The sequence below is a fragment of the Myxocyprinus asiaticus genome, chromosome 2 (assembly GCF_019703515.2).
Source record: "Myxocyprinus asiaticus isolate MX2 ecotype Aquarium Trade chromosome 2, UBuf_Myxa_2, whole genome shotgun sequence".
Taxonomy (NCBI): Eukaryota; Metazoa; Chordata; class Actinopteri; order Cypriniformes; family Catostomidae; genus Myxocyprinus; species Myxocyprinus asiaticus.
This window is the reverse complement of record NC_059345.1, coordinates 11,138,686-11,157,630: the sequence shown is the minus strand read 5'-3', so window position 1 is coordinate 11,157,630 and position 18,945 is coordinate 11,138,686. Positions and strand designations below refer to the sequence as shown.

General features: G+C 39.2%; 1 protein-coding gene across 2 annotated transcripts in view; it reads left to right on the top strand.

Annotated features, from left to right (window-relative positions):
- The window catches only part of LOC127415626 (zinc finger homeobox protein 3-like), a 204,358-nt gene that overhangs the window by 159,937 nt on the left and 25,476 nt on the right, over positions 1 to 18,945 (top strand). Inside the window, exon 5 of one of the 2 annotated variants that reach the window (XM_051654386.1) lies at positions 12,728 to 12,835. The exons of the other annotated variant lie outside the window; for it this stretch is intronic. Within the exon in view, the coding sequence (XP_051510346.1) occupies positions 12,728 to 12,835 (108 nt within the window). The remainder of the gene's footprint in view (positions 1 to 12,727; positions 12,836 to 18,945) is intronic. 2 annotated transcript variants of the gene reach the window in all.

The window sequence follows — 18,945 nt, the reverse complement described above, 5'->3', positions numbered from 1 at the left end:
GCTAAATTATTTATTCCGACTCAAAGACAGTATCCAGAGAGACTCAGACCCCAGTATATAGATGACACTCCTCACTAGTGGCCATTAGGCAAAAAGTGCAAAGATGCTTTCTTAAAGCATAGAAGGAGATTGCATGTCCGGTGGAGGGCGAATAACAGGGGTTTACCCAAATGCCCCATTGTCACTAAAGAGAGAGCGCTGGGTGAGATTCTCCAGATCAAAGTGCAGAACTTTTTAATTAAGAAAGAGAAAAGGCTTTATTTGTAACAAAAAAGAAAGATAGAAATAAGCAGGCATTTTCCTATTAAGGAGAAACGTCAAGCGCGGTGGAGAAGCAATAGTCTGCGTGCCTTCCTTTGTTGTCCCTCCTGACATTGCAGGCTAATTTTTCATGGTTATTTGAACTGGAAAATGAAAGAGAGGTTTGCGATTATTTCCTATAAATGACAACACAATCGCATTACGCTTCAGTACAAGCAGAGAGGATATTGCCTTTTCATATTTCATGTGAATGTAATGGATGGGTTATGCAAAGAGGCCGAGAAAGAAAGACAAATGGAGGAAGAAAGGAGTAGCAAGTGTTTGATTTGTATTAGAAAATGGCCTGAAAGTGGGAAGGATAAAGCGTATTTCCTTTTTTTTTTTTAAATAACTGGTGGCGGTACTGAGCTTGTTTTAAGTGCCTGCATAACGTACCAATTGGATTTCTGTAGCGGATTGCTATTAGCTTCCATCGGGGTGGAACTGCAGCAGTCTGGCATGTGTGTGCAGGGGGAAGCTTTTCTGTGTGTCCGTACTGCTGCCTTTGCCTGGCTGTGCTTGGAATGGAATACTAGCATACTGCAGAGTGAACACTGCAGACTGCCTACTATTTTTTTAATAGAATGTGAAACAGAATGCTTTACTGTATGCAACTATAAACATTTCAAACAGTAGTGTGCTGCATTGTTCTAACATTTTTCTTGGAATTAAATGGTTATTTGGACATTTTAATCCAGTTTTGTGTAAACTGTCTTAAAGCCATAGTTCACCCAAAGATAAGTCATATAGATTTGGAACAACATGAGGGTGAGTATATTATAAAAATATTCATTTTAGGGTGAACTATCACCCAAAACAGTTTAAATCAAGGAGGAGATGTTAAAAAATCACAGCTGATCTTCCTCAGATCATTTACATTACTGAAAATGGAAGGCCAGGTCGAGAGCTTTGCATTGTGGAATATAGTATTCCACGCTGTATGCTCCGTTATATTCTGCACATTTTGGCATATTTAGTAGGTCATCCAGGTGTTCCATGTATATAGCAAATTTACATTCTGCACACAATGTATATATAGCATATTGCAGAAATAGTAAGAATAACATTGTAATATGCTATTCCGAACAAAGCCCCTGACGTTGTTTATGAACACTACACAAGGACCTACAACTCGCTTCACTTCAGAGTGTGTATGCGCTGTATGCATAGATAGGCACCAAATGTGCTAAGTGATCCACCATCACAGTTCTGCAATCCCAGGGCTCAAACACATCGATACAGACCACACTTATATTTCTAAAATAAAATGTATTAAGTCATTTGGTATTCATATGCCCTTAGAAATTCTGTTTCATCTCATGGTCCACTAACAAACAAGTGGGTGGTGCTGCACAGGGTCTTCAATTGCAGGACACGTGCTGACAGAATGCCTCAGTGCTGTGGGGAGCCAAAATCAAGCCCACCTATTGTGGTGTTTAAGTTTGTGTTTTCATAAGACTTGTATTGCTTTATCCACACTAGAGCTTACTAGAGCTGTGAACAGCAACTTACATACACCATAACAAGCGAACGCCAAGGTGGTCTATGCATATATACGTGAATACGTACGTTTAGGCCCGTCCACATTGATTTTCTGAGCTAATACCTCTACAGAGTGATCCACAGGCAGATGGATGCACTACAAAGATATGCAAATGTCACGCTCAATATATCGACAGGCGGAGCTCTTTCTCAGAGGTCCCACTGTACCAGGCAGAGCAGTCTAAAGAGAGACGTAAACAGATAAGTAGCTGTTAATGGATGGGCTCGGGCTTATGCAAACATTGGACCAATCATCCCGGCCTCCACAAATCCAGAGTCAAACTTTTACGGGTAGCGGCCCGGACATGTTGTTCATTCCATCCAACATTTAATAGGGATATGAAAATAAATTGTGGAAATTAGCTACTGTATTGTGTTCGCACAAAGAGAAAATTATTAAAATGACATTTGCATTCTGTTACAGAAAAGTTGTGTTTATTCGCTCCAATCACCGTTTGTAGATTAGTACTGTGTGCACATTCAAACACATGCATTTCCCTGTCAAATATGGAGGAATGTCACTGATCATGTTGAATGTCACGTTTATAATGTGGTTACAAACACTCAGACTGGTAGAGTGTATCTATATTTTTTGCTGTGTCCAAACATGCTCTACCTGGTAATTAAACAGAGCTTGTGGACAGTGCCGTACACAGGGAGAGATGAGCTATGAACAGAGGAGCTGTGACAGTTTCAGGTTATGTGATTTTTATGTCCCTTTTTACCAAATTAAAAATCAATACGTTTTTTTTCGGGTTATACATATTCAGAGCACCGTCATGCCCCTGCCTTAATGGGGGGGGGGGTAGTAGTATCCACTCGGCTGTCACAACTGTACCATCAAATTCAAGCCACTGGTATTTTTTTTTTTTTCTCAGCCCTCTCTAGAATGTCTTGGAATAGCAGAAACCGTTGTAGTGTGAGACAGATTTTCAAAAGGGTCAGTAGTTTAGTTCAGATTTGTAATTGCCCTGCAACAAATATGATAATTAGCTATTATATGTGTCTTTATGTGTTTTATTATAAAAAAGTTTATATTTTTCATTAAATGAAAAAATATATATACATGAAAATAATATTACTCCATGACGGCCACAAATCTATTAACACTCTCTTGCTTGAAAATGATGGCATACAGTGGTTTATCATTTTCGGCCCATTCTAACGGATCACGAGTCATTCTCACAATCTTAACAAAACATCATTTATGTCAGCCAGCTAGGTAACGTTACCTTGGTGACATTTTTAAATCGGAATTATTCCCAACAACGTTTAATACATCACAAAAATCCAAATGATGAAGTTGGTAAAGCATTAAAGCACATAAAAGCACACAACTGATGAACGTAAGAGGTAGTGACAATGCAGTACTGGCCTGATGGGGTGTAAATGTCCTGAAACATCAGGCCACCCTTATTGTGGAACCCTTGCGGAGATATGAAGAAGGGTAAGATTCAGGGTGAAGAGATATATGGGGGTGTCTAAAACACACAGGAAGTGTTTTGCAATTTACTGTAGTGCATGTAAGAATGAGAGCAGTAGGACACTAGTGCAGCGCTGTTGTCGTTGAGGAACATGTTGACAGTCTGTCCTAATCTTTGTGTAGGAAAAATGTCTCAAGGCTCAGGAGAGCAGCATCCACATGTTCCTTTCGACCTCAAAGAGAGCAGGGCAGAGAAAAGTACAGCCATGCACACTCAACTGCTATTAATATGTTTTGTGTTTGAGAGAGAACTGTCAGAAACTGCCTAATGGCTCCTGCATGTGCTTGTGTGTGTTAGCTCAGGTCATGGTTTTTACATGTCCTGTCTAGTCCAGTTTACAGTTACAAAAAAGGTTTTACTAAAAATTTTATTTTCAGATATTTCCTATGGTAATCCAGTATTCATTGGACCTTGGAGTAAAATGTGAATGCCATTGTTTGAGTAAAGATAATCATTCAATACCATGGTACATACTGTATCAAAGTACTGTGGTATTACCATCACAGTACTTGGTGAGGTATAATAGTTCAGAATCATTATTTGTGAGATAGATGTCACCAGAGCTTCATTCGTTTTTGTGAAGTTGATAATCACAGAAAATAATTTGCATCCATCCATTGTCCACATGCCCCATAGACTTCCATTGTAAGTGCCTAATTGTCAACACATATTTTTGATTCTTTTTTAAATTATTTTTCTGTGGTAACCGACAGCATGCTACAGATGCTGTCAATAGAGCTTCACTTGAATTAATTTAGTTATATTTATCATAAATACAATTAATTAAGTTTGACACATTTAGACATCCACTGTAGCACCTGCCTTGTGTTTAATGTAATCTGAGTATTCTGTAATTTAGTTTGAGAATTATGATGTGTGTCACTTTAAAGTCACCACCTCATGATGACAGAGGCAGAACAGAATCTATTGGAAATGTCAAGCTTGTTATGTGATGTCAGATCAGGTATTGAAAGAAAATTATGTCTATTTAGAAGAGGAGGATTTGACAGTGGCAGTGTAAATTAGATTTCCCTTGATTAGCTGGCTCCTTCCGTTATGTACAACATAAACCGTGTCTGTAGGTGAACTGTCCACTGAAATGGCCAGTAATTTTGAAAGACTTTGAGGGCTCAAATTAAGTGTTGCACAGAGGGCGTGCAGGGTCGCTTCAGGGGGAAGAGGGGGGTGAGCCTCTTGTTCTAAGGCAGTGTGAGCATTCCCTTCTGTTTGTGATTAACTTGCTGTTATAAGTTTGCTAGCTGTTTGCTAGCCTACCCTCCTCCCATTCCTCCTCCTCCTCGCGCATCCCCCCTTCGGCACACAGCCCCATGGAGACACGAAGTATTCATTCACATTTAGATTTGGGGGGTCATGACAGGGCCAGTCTTGAGCGAACGGCATGGCTTCTGGGAGGTAGGTCAGGAATCTAGCACATAACTCAACCCCGCTCCGATACAGAGCCAAGGCCCTTGAAACCAAAAAGGTACTGAGCTATCCTTTTTTTTTCATGCTTTAGGTGTGTGTGTGTGTGTGTGTGGGTGTGTGTTTGCTTGAGTGTGTATGGGAGTGATAAAGACTGACAAACATGAGGTTGTACTGTTTTCGTTCTAGTGTTTTGGGGTGTATGATAGAGGAAGAGTGAGAGAGACAGAGGGAGGGTGTTGTTTGGGAGCGTGGTCACCATGTGCACTATGTTGGTCTCTATGACGTTTGCTCCCTAAGCCTGACTTGCACTCAGTGTTTATGGTGAGTGGTTTACCCAGCGTGCATTTTTTTGGTGACTGAACTCATTTGCTTCAATTTACAAGTCATTTTGGAGTGCAACATAAATATTTTTTAAGAAATTATGCCATAATTATATGGTCGTGTTTGATCACAACAATTTTTCGTGAAATATAATGCAGACTTGTACAATAATTTGACAGAAAGGTATTTTATAATTCTTTTAAGTTGCATCATTAAAATGTTTATTCTAATTGGTTGACAGACATTAAGGCATTTAATTTTCTATATTTGTTTTTCCTATAACTGCACAACTATGAAGTAGTTCCAGGTTTGTTGACCACATTACAGTTGCATATCACTTTGCCACGTTCTAGCCAAACTAGATGTTTGCCCACATTTATTCTTCATTTATTTTCTGAAATATAATGTAAACTAATACTGTGGTTGTGCCTAAAAGATAATTTCTACTTTTTTTTAACCAGCGGCATTGTTCATGATTTTAATTGGTTGATGGGCATTCCAAGTTGTTAACTGTTTTCTATAACTGAATGACTATAAAGTAGTTCCAGGTTCATTGACTACATTACAATTGCATAAATGGGGGGCTCGTCCGGGATTTGGACTTGTTTTGTCTTGTATTGCATCGTTCTTTGGACGGCTTCTTATATTGGTCACATACTTTGGTCGTAACAGTCGCATATTACTTCGCTACGTTCTTTCTGAACAAGTAACAGCAGCTTGGGCATAATAAAGTAGCTCCACATGCTAGGGAATTTTAGAAACCTAAAAACGTATTGAGATAAACACATTATATAGACTTGAACAGGTGGTAACTGTGGTATATGTGTACTAATTTGACTTCAGACCTCGGCTGTGCATTAATTTTCAATAATTCAATAGTCCATTGTCAATTATTACATATCTTACTGCATTTGGTGGACCATTTGGGACAGTTGTTCACTCATTGAGCACTCCAGTGTCTGTGTCAGGAGGTTGTGGCTGGTCTCGGGGGCAGCAGAGGCAGTGTTTTTCTGTGTGTTGTGGTTTAGAGGGGGGTCCTGTTCGGGGCGGGAGGGGCACGGACGTGGCCAGAGGATTGCTGATATGAAGAGCGGACAAAGCGTGAAAGCCCCCAGCATGAAGCCTATGTCCCATTGTCCCACAGAACCCTTCTGTCACTTTCATTTTCCACCACGCAGTCCTGAGTCAGGACAGCTTTGATACAGGGAAGGGGTGTGGGAGCATATAGCGGGAGGCCTGGGGGGGATCTTTAAAAAAAAAAAAAAAAAAAAAGGAGGGACAAGCAGGGGAGAGAGAGATCTGTCAGGTGTGAAATAAGATTGTTTTTTTATCCAACAGTGCAGCGTTAAAGACAAGGAAACTGTCTGTCTGTTGTGGGATAAAAAGAGGGGAAAAAGGAGAGGTGGACGGAGAGGGGGCGATGTGGCCCCGTAGATTTAGAGTGATGTGCGCTGTGACACCTGGTTAAAATGATAACCAGTGCTTCGGTAATTCTAATGAGAGTAATGGGAGAGAGCAGCAGTTCAGAGGCAGACCAGCTCACACTGCTTCACTGCGCTCTGGCTGGAGGAAGGTTGAGGCGAGGCAGGCCAAGGACCGCTTCAGACGGCCCGACAACCCAATGCTAAATCTACAGATGACCCAAAGCGCTTTTCAGGTACAGTTTCTCAACGTGACTGTGTTTTAGACAGCGGCAAGCTCATTTCTGAAGAGTTAGATGTTTGGTTTGTATGAATACACATGCTTGCCTTCGGTCTGCTCGGGAGAGGCTGGAAGCAGCAGTGGTTAGCATGTATTATTTATTTGACGGTTTGTGCCTGTCAGTATGATTTGTATGTGTGTAATCACTGTTCTACTGGGAAAACGGGGGAAGGCAGCTCGGCCTCATCTGAAGGTAATCGTGCTGTCTTCTGTATCTCATCGTTGGTGCATACTTCCTGTCTAGCATCTGCTTTTGTCATCTCCACATATTTCTCCGTCCGCGTTCTGTATATATTTGTCTGTGCCTTTCTAACCTCTTTGCCTTCATCTGGTGTGTGTATGTGTGTGTGTTTCTGCATCTCCCTGTCTCCTCTTCCTAGCTTGTATAGGGTGACACCTATAGGTCAATGTTAGGTACTGCAATCTAATTATGCTGAAAGACTGTGTTGGGTGTGTGGTTTTTAAAATGTTTCATCCTGCATACTGTATGTGCTTCTGCAATTCTGACACATTATCGGGCATCCACTGAGATGTCTGGGTTTGTCCTCCATGCAAAATGAAAGTCCATTTTCTGTGTTTCACATCGAAATGTTGCGGTAATGTGTTTCCTCAGTGGACAGACAAGCATTGTAATTTCTGCCACTGCGGTGGGCTTATTCTGCTGGCTTGATTAGATTAAGGCAAAAGTTTAATATCATCGTACAAGGCGGGTTAATGAGGACGATTAATTAGAGAGGCTAACCTTCAGGGTATTGTCCTTTACATTTTTAGGATTTGGGTTAGCGAGTGGCCTATAGCCATAGCTCCGAGTTATTCCTACTAATCTATTTCTAGGTCTGATCTATGACTACATTTGGGTGGGTCCTTTTTCATTTGCAGCTTACTCTTAAGGCCACTTGTGACCTTTCATTAATTATGGCTGGCCTGGGTTTAATCATTGTGTACTGCTGTGGTGGCTCTGAGATGAGGAATGGGCACATTCATTTGCCTCCTAAAGACACACGGCCATGGGTGGAATTAAATGCCTACCTATCTGCATATTATGGGGGGGAGGGTCAGCGTACAGTCGAGGAACCAAGATGTTGATTAGTAATTGAAGAAGTGAAGTGCGAGTGTGTGGGTTGGGATAAGACATTACATCCAACATGAAAACAAAACTGACCCTATTTACTGTCTTAATACACATTCCTGGTCTCTTTGGGGAAGATTCATCAGTGCTCCCTTTTTTTTAACACAAAAATGTCTTTGTAAACTTTCAGGTCTTTTTTGACCACCTGTCATAAAGAAACCACTTTTCACAATCCAATCAAATAAAAAAAGGCAAGTCCATCTTTTTTTCTCATTTAGTATTCTGTTTCAGTCGGAAATACGTCACATAACAGAAGTAAAATGGGTTGTGAACACTTTCATGTAGACTTTAAAAACTGGCCATGATTATTTTGGAGTGGCAGCTGTGACATGAAGAGTGAACATGTGGATGGTGACTCTTCATAAAAAGAGAGAAAGATAGAGGGAAGTATTCAAGTATGTTAAAGTAGGAATTAGACACTGGCAGCTCGTCAAGAGGTGTAAAATCTACCTGGGGATTATTTTGTAATCTGGCTGCTTCTGGCTCTGTATCGTACAGTAATTCCCAGCAGCCTGGTGAAGGTGGATTTATCTAGACGGCAGCGCTTGGTGCATTCCTTTTTCTTTTCGCTTTTCCTGCCCATTTCTCAGCCCAACGCTCGGTAATGTTGGGTTATAAAGAACGGATATTACCCGTTGCCTTGGGAACGTAACAGTAACAGACACGTTTGTGTGAGAGTAAAATTTTTTATATGTATATTTAACCTGTTATTCCACAAATAAACACAGAATCAGTGTGTGTAATATGGCCTTAACTGCATAATCTATATTGCGATCAAATGTAAGGCTGAGAAGCTTTGCCTACACTGGAAACAGGTGCAAAACAAGTGAGCATTGAATAATTCAGAGCTGTTTTTAGACCAAAATCACTCAAAATGAGCCCAGAAAGCCCTTTATGAAATTAACAACAGTTCTAGTGTCCTACCTCCTCCTTCAAACCAGAAAACTGCACTCCTGTTGGGAATTATTCTGTAATTTTCCTGTTTCATGCAAGGTATTATTGCAGTTATGCTAAAAATCAAGTCTTGTGAATTAGCCCATATAGTTTTATAACCTTGTTGTAGTGTAAGCAAGACTCTGTATTGTTATTCTGGTGTTTTTGTATGTAATTACTTTAGATCTCCCAGAATGCCACACTGGAAACCACAGCATTTGTAGGCTTTGGCAAACAGTCGGCCCCAGTTGTGTTTCGCCTTGGTGCATCAATAATTAAACCAGTGCAACAAAATGTAGAATTACACACAGCAATCCACACAAGAGCATCAAATGTAAATGGATGTAACTGCTCTACACACATTCGTAGACGCACATACACAAATGGTTGCTTGTAGCACATTAAGTCAAGGAGATGGAAATGTTTAGAGATGGTGATGTATTACCCGCAGTGAAAGAGTTATGGCAGGGGCGTTTATTAAATACGGCGCTCCATGTTCATGCAACGGACAAAAAAATTATGGATTGAGGTTGCACTTTAACAATTCTGGAAACCGAACACTGATGACAATAAACTTTAATGGATTGTGTGGCGGCTTTTGGAACTGGTTGGTCTCGCATTTGGGCAAGCTTCTAAAGTGGCTGGAATATTATTGGACAATAAAAGCTGTTTTAAGTTAAGGGTTCGAATATTGTCGTGGCAAGGCGATCTTTGAGTTTGCTTTGAGCAATGAATATTTGAACAGGATATTTCAGCGGCCGTTGTTGTCCTGTCGATATATCAATAACCCACCTGATAGAGTGCAGAGTGCAAGGGGAGGCGTTTTCAAAAGAACATTTAAGTACATTTGCTGAGAATTAGCTGACTTGTGTAATAACTGATAAGGCTTATTGACTACCACAGACTTTACTGTTGCAAAATCAATGTTTGTGTGCACTAGCCACGGTACTTTTAAACTAGCTCAGTCCAGGAAAAGGGGTGCTTGGGGGGCACAAGGTGGGAATAAAAAGGATTGATGCCCATTTTATTATCTTTTTTCAACATCTTCTCTTCGTTACTTACACATGGCATTATTGGAGATCCATTGTTGGGAGTACACTGCCTTTAAATGGCCTAATATATTGAAAAAGGTTAGATGGTTACAGGGGATTTCTGCATTTGACTTGGCAAAATAAAATGAATGGTGGGCTGAATTTTAAATATTTATGATTTTTTCCCACCCATTGCATTACCTTGGGTTTAGAAATGAACGCAGCCCGATAATGGTGAGTGGCCCGCCCGGCTGCAAACTGCAGCTAGGGGCTGTAATTATGAACACTGAGAGAGAAACGCAAAAACTCTCCTCTCTCTCGAAACTTGCACAATTATTTTTCCTGTCTGCATGCTCGGAGCCTCTGTGGAAAATGTGTGTATGTCTCTACCACATGTGTGCGGTTTGCTGCAGTTTTATGTTCGTATTAAACAGAGGAAGCCATAAAGATATTTGTGTCATGGTCCTGCATAAATGAAGAATTATATCTGTGGAGTTGGGGGCCCGTTTTTAAAAGACATTTCTATAAAAATGATGGCATCACAAATATACGACATAATGAAAATAACAATTATGAGCTAAAAAGGGGAAATTATAATGTTGCAGATGAAGGTTAAATCACTGGAGGTAAAATGTAATTTATATATGTGTGTGTGTGTGTGTGTGTTTATATATGTGAATACATACTTTCATAAATACTTAAAATACATTTAGGCTTTCAATTAGTTTTCATATTACAATTCTTGAAGAGATACAAGATATATATTTGACAGCTTTATGCTGCTAAATTACAGCTGTTTACTGTAGCTATAAAAACAGTATATAGCTGTTAATTTCAGCAACAGCAAGACACCGTTAATTTTACAGTAACATGCTGGCAACCCTGCTGCCAGTTCTTTACTGTTTTTTGACGAGAAAATCTTTGAGTGTATAACTTGCCTGAGAAAGTTGGAAATCCTAACCAGGACGTAGCCTAATATATATATATATATATATATATATATATATATACAGTTGTGCTCAAAAGTTTGCATAACCTTGGAGAATTGGTAATATATGTACCATTTTTAAAGAAAATATGAGTGAGCAGGCAAAACACATTTCTTTTATTTCTTATGCGATTCATATTCAACTGTAGGTAATAACAGAATGCCACAATCATAAAACAAAACATGGCAACAAAGAAAAAAATGAAATGACCCCTGTTCAAAAGTCTGCATACCCTTAGTTCTTAATACTGTGTATTGCCCCCTTTAGCATCAATGACAGCGTGCAGTCTTTTGTAATAGTTGTCTATGAGGCCCCAAATTCTTGCAGGTGGTATAGCTGCCCATTCGTCTTGGCAAAATGCCTCCAGGTCATGCAAAGTCTTTGGTCGTCTTGCATGAACAGCACGTTTGAGATCTCCCCAGAGTGGCTTGATGATATTAATGTCAGGAGACTGTGATGGCCACTCCAGAACCTTTTTCTGCTGTAACCACTGGAGGGTCAACTTGGCCTTGTGCTTAGGGTCATTGTCATGCTGGAAAGTCCAAGAGCGTCCCATGCGCAGCTTTCGTGCAGAAGAATGCAAATTGTCTGCCAGTATTTTCTGATAACATGCTGCATTCATCTTGCCATCAATTTTCACAAGATAACCTGTGCATTTAGAGCTCACACACCCCCAAAACATCAGTGAGCCACCACCATGCTTCACAGTGGGGATGGTATTCTTTTCACTATAGGCCTTGTTGACCCCTCTCCAAACATAGCGCTTATGGTTGTGACCCTAAAGCTCTATTTTGGTCTCGTCACTCCAAATTACAGTGTGCCAGAAGCTGTGAGGCATGTCAAGGTGTTGTCGGGCATATTGTAACCGGGCTTTATTGTGGCATTGGCGAAGTAAATGCTTCTTTCTGGCAACTCGACCATGCAGCTCATTTTTGTTCAAGTATCGTCGTATTGTGCTCCTTGAAACAACTGCACCATCTTTTTCCAGAGCAGCCTGTATTTCACCTGAGGTTACCTGTGGGTTTTTCTTTGTATCCTGAACAATTCTACTGGCAGTTGTGGCAGAAATCTTTCTTGGTCTACCTGACCTTGGCTTGGTATCAAGAGATCCCCGAATTTTCCACTTCTTAATAAGTGATTGAACAGTACTGACTGTCATTTTCAAGGCTTTGGATATCTTTTTATATCCTTTTCCATCTTTATAAAGTTCCATTACCTTGTTACGCAGGTCTTTTCTGCTCCCCATGGCTCAGTATCTAGCCTGCTCAGTGCATCCACATGAGAGCTAACAAACTCATTGACTATTTATACACAGACACTAATTGCAATTTAAAAAGCCACAGGTGTGGGAAATTAACCTTTAATTGCCATTTAAACCTGTGTGTGTCACCTTGTGTGTTTGTAACAAGGCCAAATATTCAAGGGTATGTAAACTTTTGATCAGGGCCATTTGGGTGATTTCTGTTACCATTATGATTTAAAAAGGAGCCAAACAACTATGTGATAATAAATGGATTCATATGATCACTATCCTTAAATTGCATGATCAGTCATATTTTCAAAATCAGTGCCAAAATTTCACAATTTCTGCCAGGTTATGCAAGCTGTTGAGCACAACTTTATATTGTATACTATACAAAAACATTTTTTCTATAATTGTAATAATTTAAAAACTGAACCATTATGCTAATAGTCCAGCGTGGTAGGAGGGAGAAGCGCCTGCTCTCTTTGTCTCATAACCTTGTAAATGCTTGTCAGTGAATGTAATTGTTGCGCGCTCCTATAGAAAAAAATGCTGCCGTCCCTTTAAGTGCTTCCACCAATTCTGATGGAGTGCTGATTTACATATCCCATCCTCTCCTCCCCCTTCAGGAGAGCTGAGTGAGGATGTGGAGGCTGCCAGTGAGACCACCACAGATCAGGAGGACCAAACCAAAGACAGAGAGAGTGGGGGGGAGAGGGAACTCACCAAAGGGACAGGTAAGCCCTATCTTTCCAACTCTCTGTGAATGGGGATCATTGTAACAAGGGGCTCTTAGATTTTAGGGGTTTATTTTTCACCTACACACTGAGAAAATGTTAATATTCACAGCTGCAGTATTGTTGCTTATTAAATAATGTAATGTTTACTGGGTAATATTTCAGTACTCTTTCAAGAAGCTCTAGTTTTTGGAATTCCACAAAATTGAGATTTCCAGGAAAAATTTGCCTTAATTTAAAGCAAATCTGGCAAAGAACACAAGTTAGGGCCTGTGTAGAGAGTTACTGTCCAGTAAGGCCATGTGTCTAAACACATGTGACCATATTGTGTGCCTCTCACACACACACCTCTGAAGAATGCTATCAGAGAGGAGTATTTTTCAGGCGGGGATGGGTGGGGGGGGTGCTATGGCAGGTGCAGGTGTCAGGTTTCATACAGAGGTGTGGTTTAAGGGGAGGGGGTCTGCTTGGGTGTTGGAGTGGAGTGGAGAGAGAGAGTCCTGTGGAGCTGTAAGTGGAGATCAGTGGTGCGTTGCTGTCTCGCTGATGTGCTCTTAAAGCTGTGAGGGCCTGCGAGGGGTGTGTGTGTGTATTTGTGTGTGAGAGAGAGAGAGTGAGAGACAATCAGCCTATGTTCAGCCTCTGCAACCATAAGTGTTTATGTGTAGTGTAATATATAGTGGGGTCCTAAAGCCTGAGACCACTAGTGAAATGTTTTTTATTATTATTATTATTATTATTATTTTTAAACAAATGATATATTATCAGCATAATTAAAATAAAAATTAAATTGAACAATAGGCATTAAGTTCCCTCTTTTTGCTTGGACTCCTCAAAATTGTGCAAAAAACTGATTATCCATATTATCCAGCATGATTTGAGAATGTTCCAAAGAGTCTGACTGTAATTGAGTCTTTTTTTACCTAAAGTATTGTGTTAAATAAGAGTTTCATACACTATTCTTTCATTATATACACTCACTGAGCACTTTATTAGGAACACTATGGTCCTAATAAAGTGCCTGACATGGTCTTCTGCTGTTGTAGCCCATCCGCCTCAAGGTTCGACGTGTTGTGCATTCTGAGATGCTATTCTGCTCAATGCAATTGTACAGAGTGTTTATCTGAGTTACTGTAGCCTTTCTGTCAGCTCGAACCAGTCTGGCTATTTTCTGTTGACCTCTCTCATCAACAAGGTGTTTCCTTCCGCAGAACTGTCGCTCACTGGATGTTTTTTGTTTTTGGCACCATTCTGAGTAAACTGTAGAGACTGTTGTACGTGAAAATACCAGGGGCCGGTTGCACCAGCTATATGTACATTACAACTTAGCCTAGTTGTGGCGTAAATGGGCACAATGTCACAATTTACCACTACTAAATATTTGAGCGTTGCACCATTACATTTAGGTAGGACATAACCCTACATATAAACTAAATATTTACGGAAGCCTTCAACCAGGAGTAACGGATGGAATAAAAAAGCAGACTCATTTACTGACACCAATAAGCTCATGTTTTGGTTGATAGGCTTCAGTCCTTTTGACATACATGATGATGTTGGCATTTACAGGAGAAAACATTATGTAAAAAACTTACTACCTCAGCATGAAACTGATCTAACTTTCCTGTGTACGGTGTCAAGTTTCAACATAATATGTGAAAAATTATAATTAATAAATGTCTGTTTTTCCAGCCTGTTGTATTAGTATTTATTTATTATCCCTTGTTCATTTTAGATACAGTTATTGAATATTGTTATTTACATGGGCTAAATATATCATAAATTAAATCTTGTTTTATTACGTATTGTATTTCAATGGGAATATAATTTTTTACAGCTGACAGTTACGTGAGCAAACAAGGTTTGAACATCAACCGTAACAAGGTCATATTAAAATTCATGGCTTTTTAACAGTTCTATGTACAAATTTGAAGGCTGTTTATTGGATCAATACAAGTAAACGTCAAAGTATGCGACTACGCATTACTTTACGGAGAGCTTATGACCTACTAGTTAAGTCTTGCATTAAGAACAGGTGGTGGAACCAAATTAAGCACTGACTTAGTTACAAACTAACTAGTAGTTACTAAGCCCTTAGTGTGAACTTTACGTCTCAACATAAGTGAGACTTGCGCACAGCTGGTGCAACCCTACCCAGGAGATCAGTAGTTACAGAAATACTCAAACCAGACCATCTGGCACCAACAAATTATGCCACGGTCAAAATCACTGATCACATTTTTTCCCCATTCTGATGGTTGATGTGAACATTAACTGAATCTCCTCACCCTTATCTGCTTTATTTTGTTCATTGCACTGCTGCCACCCAATTGGCTGATTAGATAATTGCATGAATAAGTAGGTGAACAGGTGTTCCTAATAAAGTGCTCAGTGAGTGTAGTCAGTGGTGGAAATGGCTTCACTGGGGGGACTAATTGTATTTATTAATTTATTTATTTTGGGGGGGCTTGTTCACTGACGATGCATTAAATTGATTGACATATAAAATGTATAATGTTACAATTGACTATTATTTTAAAAATAAATTATATATTCTTCAAACTTTCTGTTCATCCAAGAATCCTCTCAATGCAACTGTTCGGCATATACTGTTCATTAACGCTGCTTCTTTAGGACCTGTGAGAAGTCTTTTTCTCAAATTAGAGACTCTGATGTACTTGTATTCTTGTTGATGTGCATCTGGGTTGTCCACTTCTCTCTCTCTGTCCGATTTAGATCAAGTTTGTTTTATTCTTTCAAAACAGAAGTGCATGGAATTACCTTAATCTCTCAACAAAAAAAAAACAAAAACAACAGATTGATGAATTGAGGAGATATGTTTCTTTTTTGTTATTTTTAAAACTGAAATTTGACTTGCAAGAGTGAAGTAGCTTTACAGTAAAGTAAAAAAAAATACAATACCTCAGCTGGAAAAAGACACTATATTGCGATTTAGCGCAACCAGTTTAACCATTCTAACTTTAGTACTAAGTTAACATATTAAATGATTTCTCAAGGATTATGTGACACATTTTCTTAGTAGACTGGAGTAATGGCAGCTGAAAATGGGGCTTTGCCATCATGGATAAAAATGTAATTGTATTATAAATAAAAGCATAAAACACTTATTTCAGATTATAGAGATTATATATGTATAATCTGTAACCATATTACATTTGAGAAATGAAAATCCTTGGTCGAAACTGAACATTCTGAACATTCTTTTTGTTTTAAAAAAAATATTAGCCAAATCTACTGGATATTTCCCTTCTTTTTAATGAATGGGCATTTACCGTCAGCCACGCTAAACCACGCCCCCAGCATTGCGCGTGTGTATATGTCAAGACTGACAGACATTCTTGGAGAGGAATACAATACAATTGGCTCAGCATTTATTTGTGCATTAAATTACACATGCACATGTGTACTTGAGGAATTGTAAATTGAGTGCGTGTGGATCTGTTGCGTGCATGTGTGGATTGGTTGCCCATGGATTCCCGTGTGCATTTGTCGATCTGTTGCGTGAATGTATTCAGGCCATTGATGATAGTCAACATTGCGTACCCACAAACGCAGAAAATCCCACGCATGTATGTGTGGAACCCGCAAAGCTTTTGTAGGGTATTTAGTGGAGAAAAGATAGAAAATACTCTTTTTTTTTCCCCCTAACAAATGTAGCCGGTTTGACTGGGAACACCGTTCCCCCACAAAATTCACTAGGGGAACTCATTCCCCCACGTTCCCCCCCTCCCCATTTCCAGCCCTGAGTGTAGTTTTTACAGTTGTCTTCTGGGTTAATAGTCCCAGACAGGATATGAGGTGCACAGAGTGAGAGTTTTGACCAAGGATCTAACTGAATGCACAAGATTGAAGTGACCAAATGTAAAGTTTAAGATTTGTCCCTTGAAAAACTGCAATGCCTGGGGTATATACGTCCATGTTTTGGACACTTCCATTTGGACACAATTTACAGTATCTGTATGTGTGTGCGCATGTACAGTTTGGACATTGAGCTTTAGAGGTGTTCTTCAACAGGTGCATGCTGGTCTGAATTTTAAGTGTCCATTTTTCCATCTTGCGTTTGATGGTACATTCATGTGGAGTTCAATTGTTGTAAGTGTGCAGGCTGTGTGATTGGAAGGAGGAAGTAATTAGGGCATGCACCTGTCAAGAACATGCTGTACCTCTGGTGACAGGAATTAACTTGATTCCTCACGATTTGCTTCGACAACAAAAAGGAAAAACAATTGCAGTCTTTTGCATGTGCCATGTTTTTATTTAGATTTTAAAAAATATATATATATATATTATTCCAAAACTACTGCAAAAAAGTTCATTGGAGCATTTGGAGGCAAATCTTTTAAAACCTCTTTGATTTTTCGGCTTTCATTTTAAATGAGGCTGAGTTGTTTGTGCACTTTGAGCGAGTGCCACTTGCCTTTGATGGGGTGAAATAATGATATGCATCGCTTGCCTGAAAATGGCTAAAAGTATATTTTAACACATCAAAATAAAGCACTTTAAAAAGCATTAAAATGAGCTGCTTGATTAATAATTCAGCCGTACCTGTGGTGCTGAAGAAGACGACTCTTCGCATTAGGAGCCCCGTGTCTTTTTCTGAAAGGCATGCGATTCAATACAAGAATATTCAATTCCTTTCCTCCCCCTGTCAGTTGCTAATCACCAAATAAGTGTGTTTCTGTGTTTTCACAAAGGCAAGATGTGCTTGCATATGAAAAATTTACAGGCTTCCCAGCACCTTATTAGGAACGCTTAGTTAAAAATAGCGTGCATTAGGGATCCAGGTCTCGGGTGCCGTTTGATGTCTTGAGGGGAGGTTGAGAGGGGAGGATGGAGTGACGGGGGTGGTGGTGGAGGAGTGAAACCTGGCTGTGTTGTGATCTAAGATATCGGTGCTGCTTTAATGGAAGCTCTTTTATATTCTTCTTGTTTGCTACTCACTTTTATGATAGACGGACTGTGCAGCGTGAGACAGTGCTGTGAGAGGGCTTCTGAATCCTAGCTAGACAGCACTGGAATGCTTTTAGTAAACAGAGGGCTCTTGTTTTGGCTGCAGATTGTCTGAGAATGTGTCAACGGTGAGTTGCTGGACTCTGCTGCGCTGGCGACGTGGCTAACCTGTTATTTAAAGGCATGTATCCATGCGGATTTGAGTCACACTTGGGCTGTTATTAGGGTCTGTCATTAGGGAAGTTTTTCCTCTTATCCTAGTCATGCAAACATTGGAAACAACTGAGTGTTGAAACATGGGGCTGCTTTACAGATGGCACTCCAGCTGAGCATATTAGTACCGCCAGCCAGCAAAACATCATCCAAGTTAAACGGTAACCTATCTGATGGGTCTTTTTATGAACTGAAAGTGTGAAGCACAATTCATTAAGAGTATTTAGAGAGTTCATGTAGGATACGCATCTGTTAAGTGTGTCATTTGGGACTTCTGTCTGTAAAAAAAAAAAAACTAGGTAATCTCAAACAAATAGTACAAAAAACATAGAGGTACTCTCTTTACACTGCAAAAAATCTGGTTCTTAGTATTTTTGTCTTGTTTTACAGTAAAACATATCTTAACATCCTTAAAACAATAATAATAAATTGCCAGTCAGATAAGAAAAATAAACAATTGAAATATCAATAAATATAGATATATATATATATATATATATATATATAGAGTATATAGATATATAGATATATATATATATATATACACACACACACGTTTTTTTTTTTTTTTTCTCAAAAAAAAAAAAAAATCGAGAGAGAGATTTTTCCAAAAACAGGACTTAATATCTTAGGTTATTTAATTTCTCTTTTTTTTTTTTTTTTTTTTTTATTATTATTATTATTATTATTTATTTAATTAAGGATATTTAGATATCCTTACGACCAAAAAATACTGAAATACTGATTTTAATTTTAATTTTTAATTTTTGCAGTGTAATCAGTGTAAGAGGAAGGAGGACAGAAAACTGCTTGATTTAGATATTATTTGGAATCATTGTAATATATTGAACAGTAAATTTGGTGGCAGCAAAGTTGCAATAAAAGCTACCTTACCCAATAAGCATTCCAGGTGTATCCAATAATAA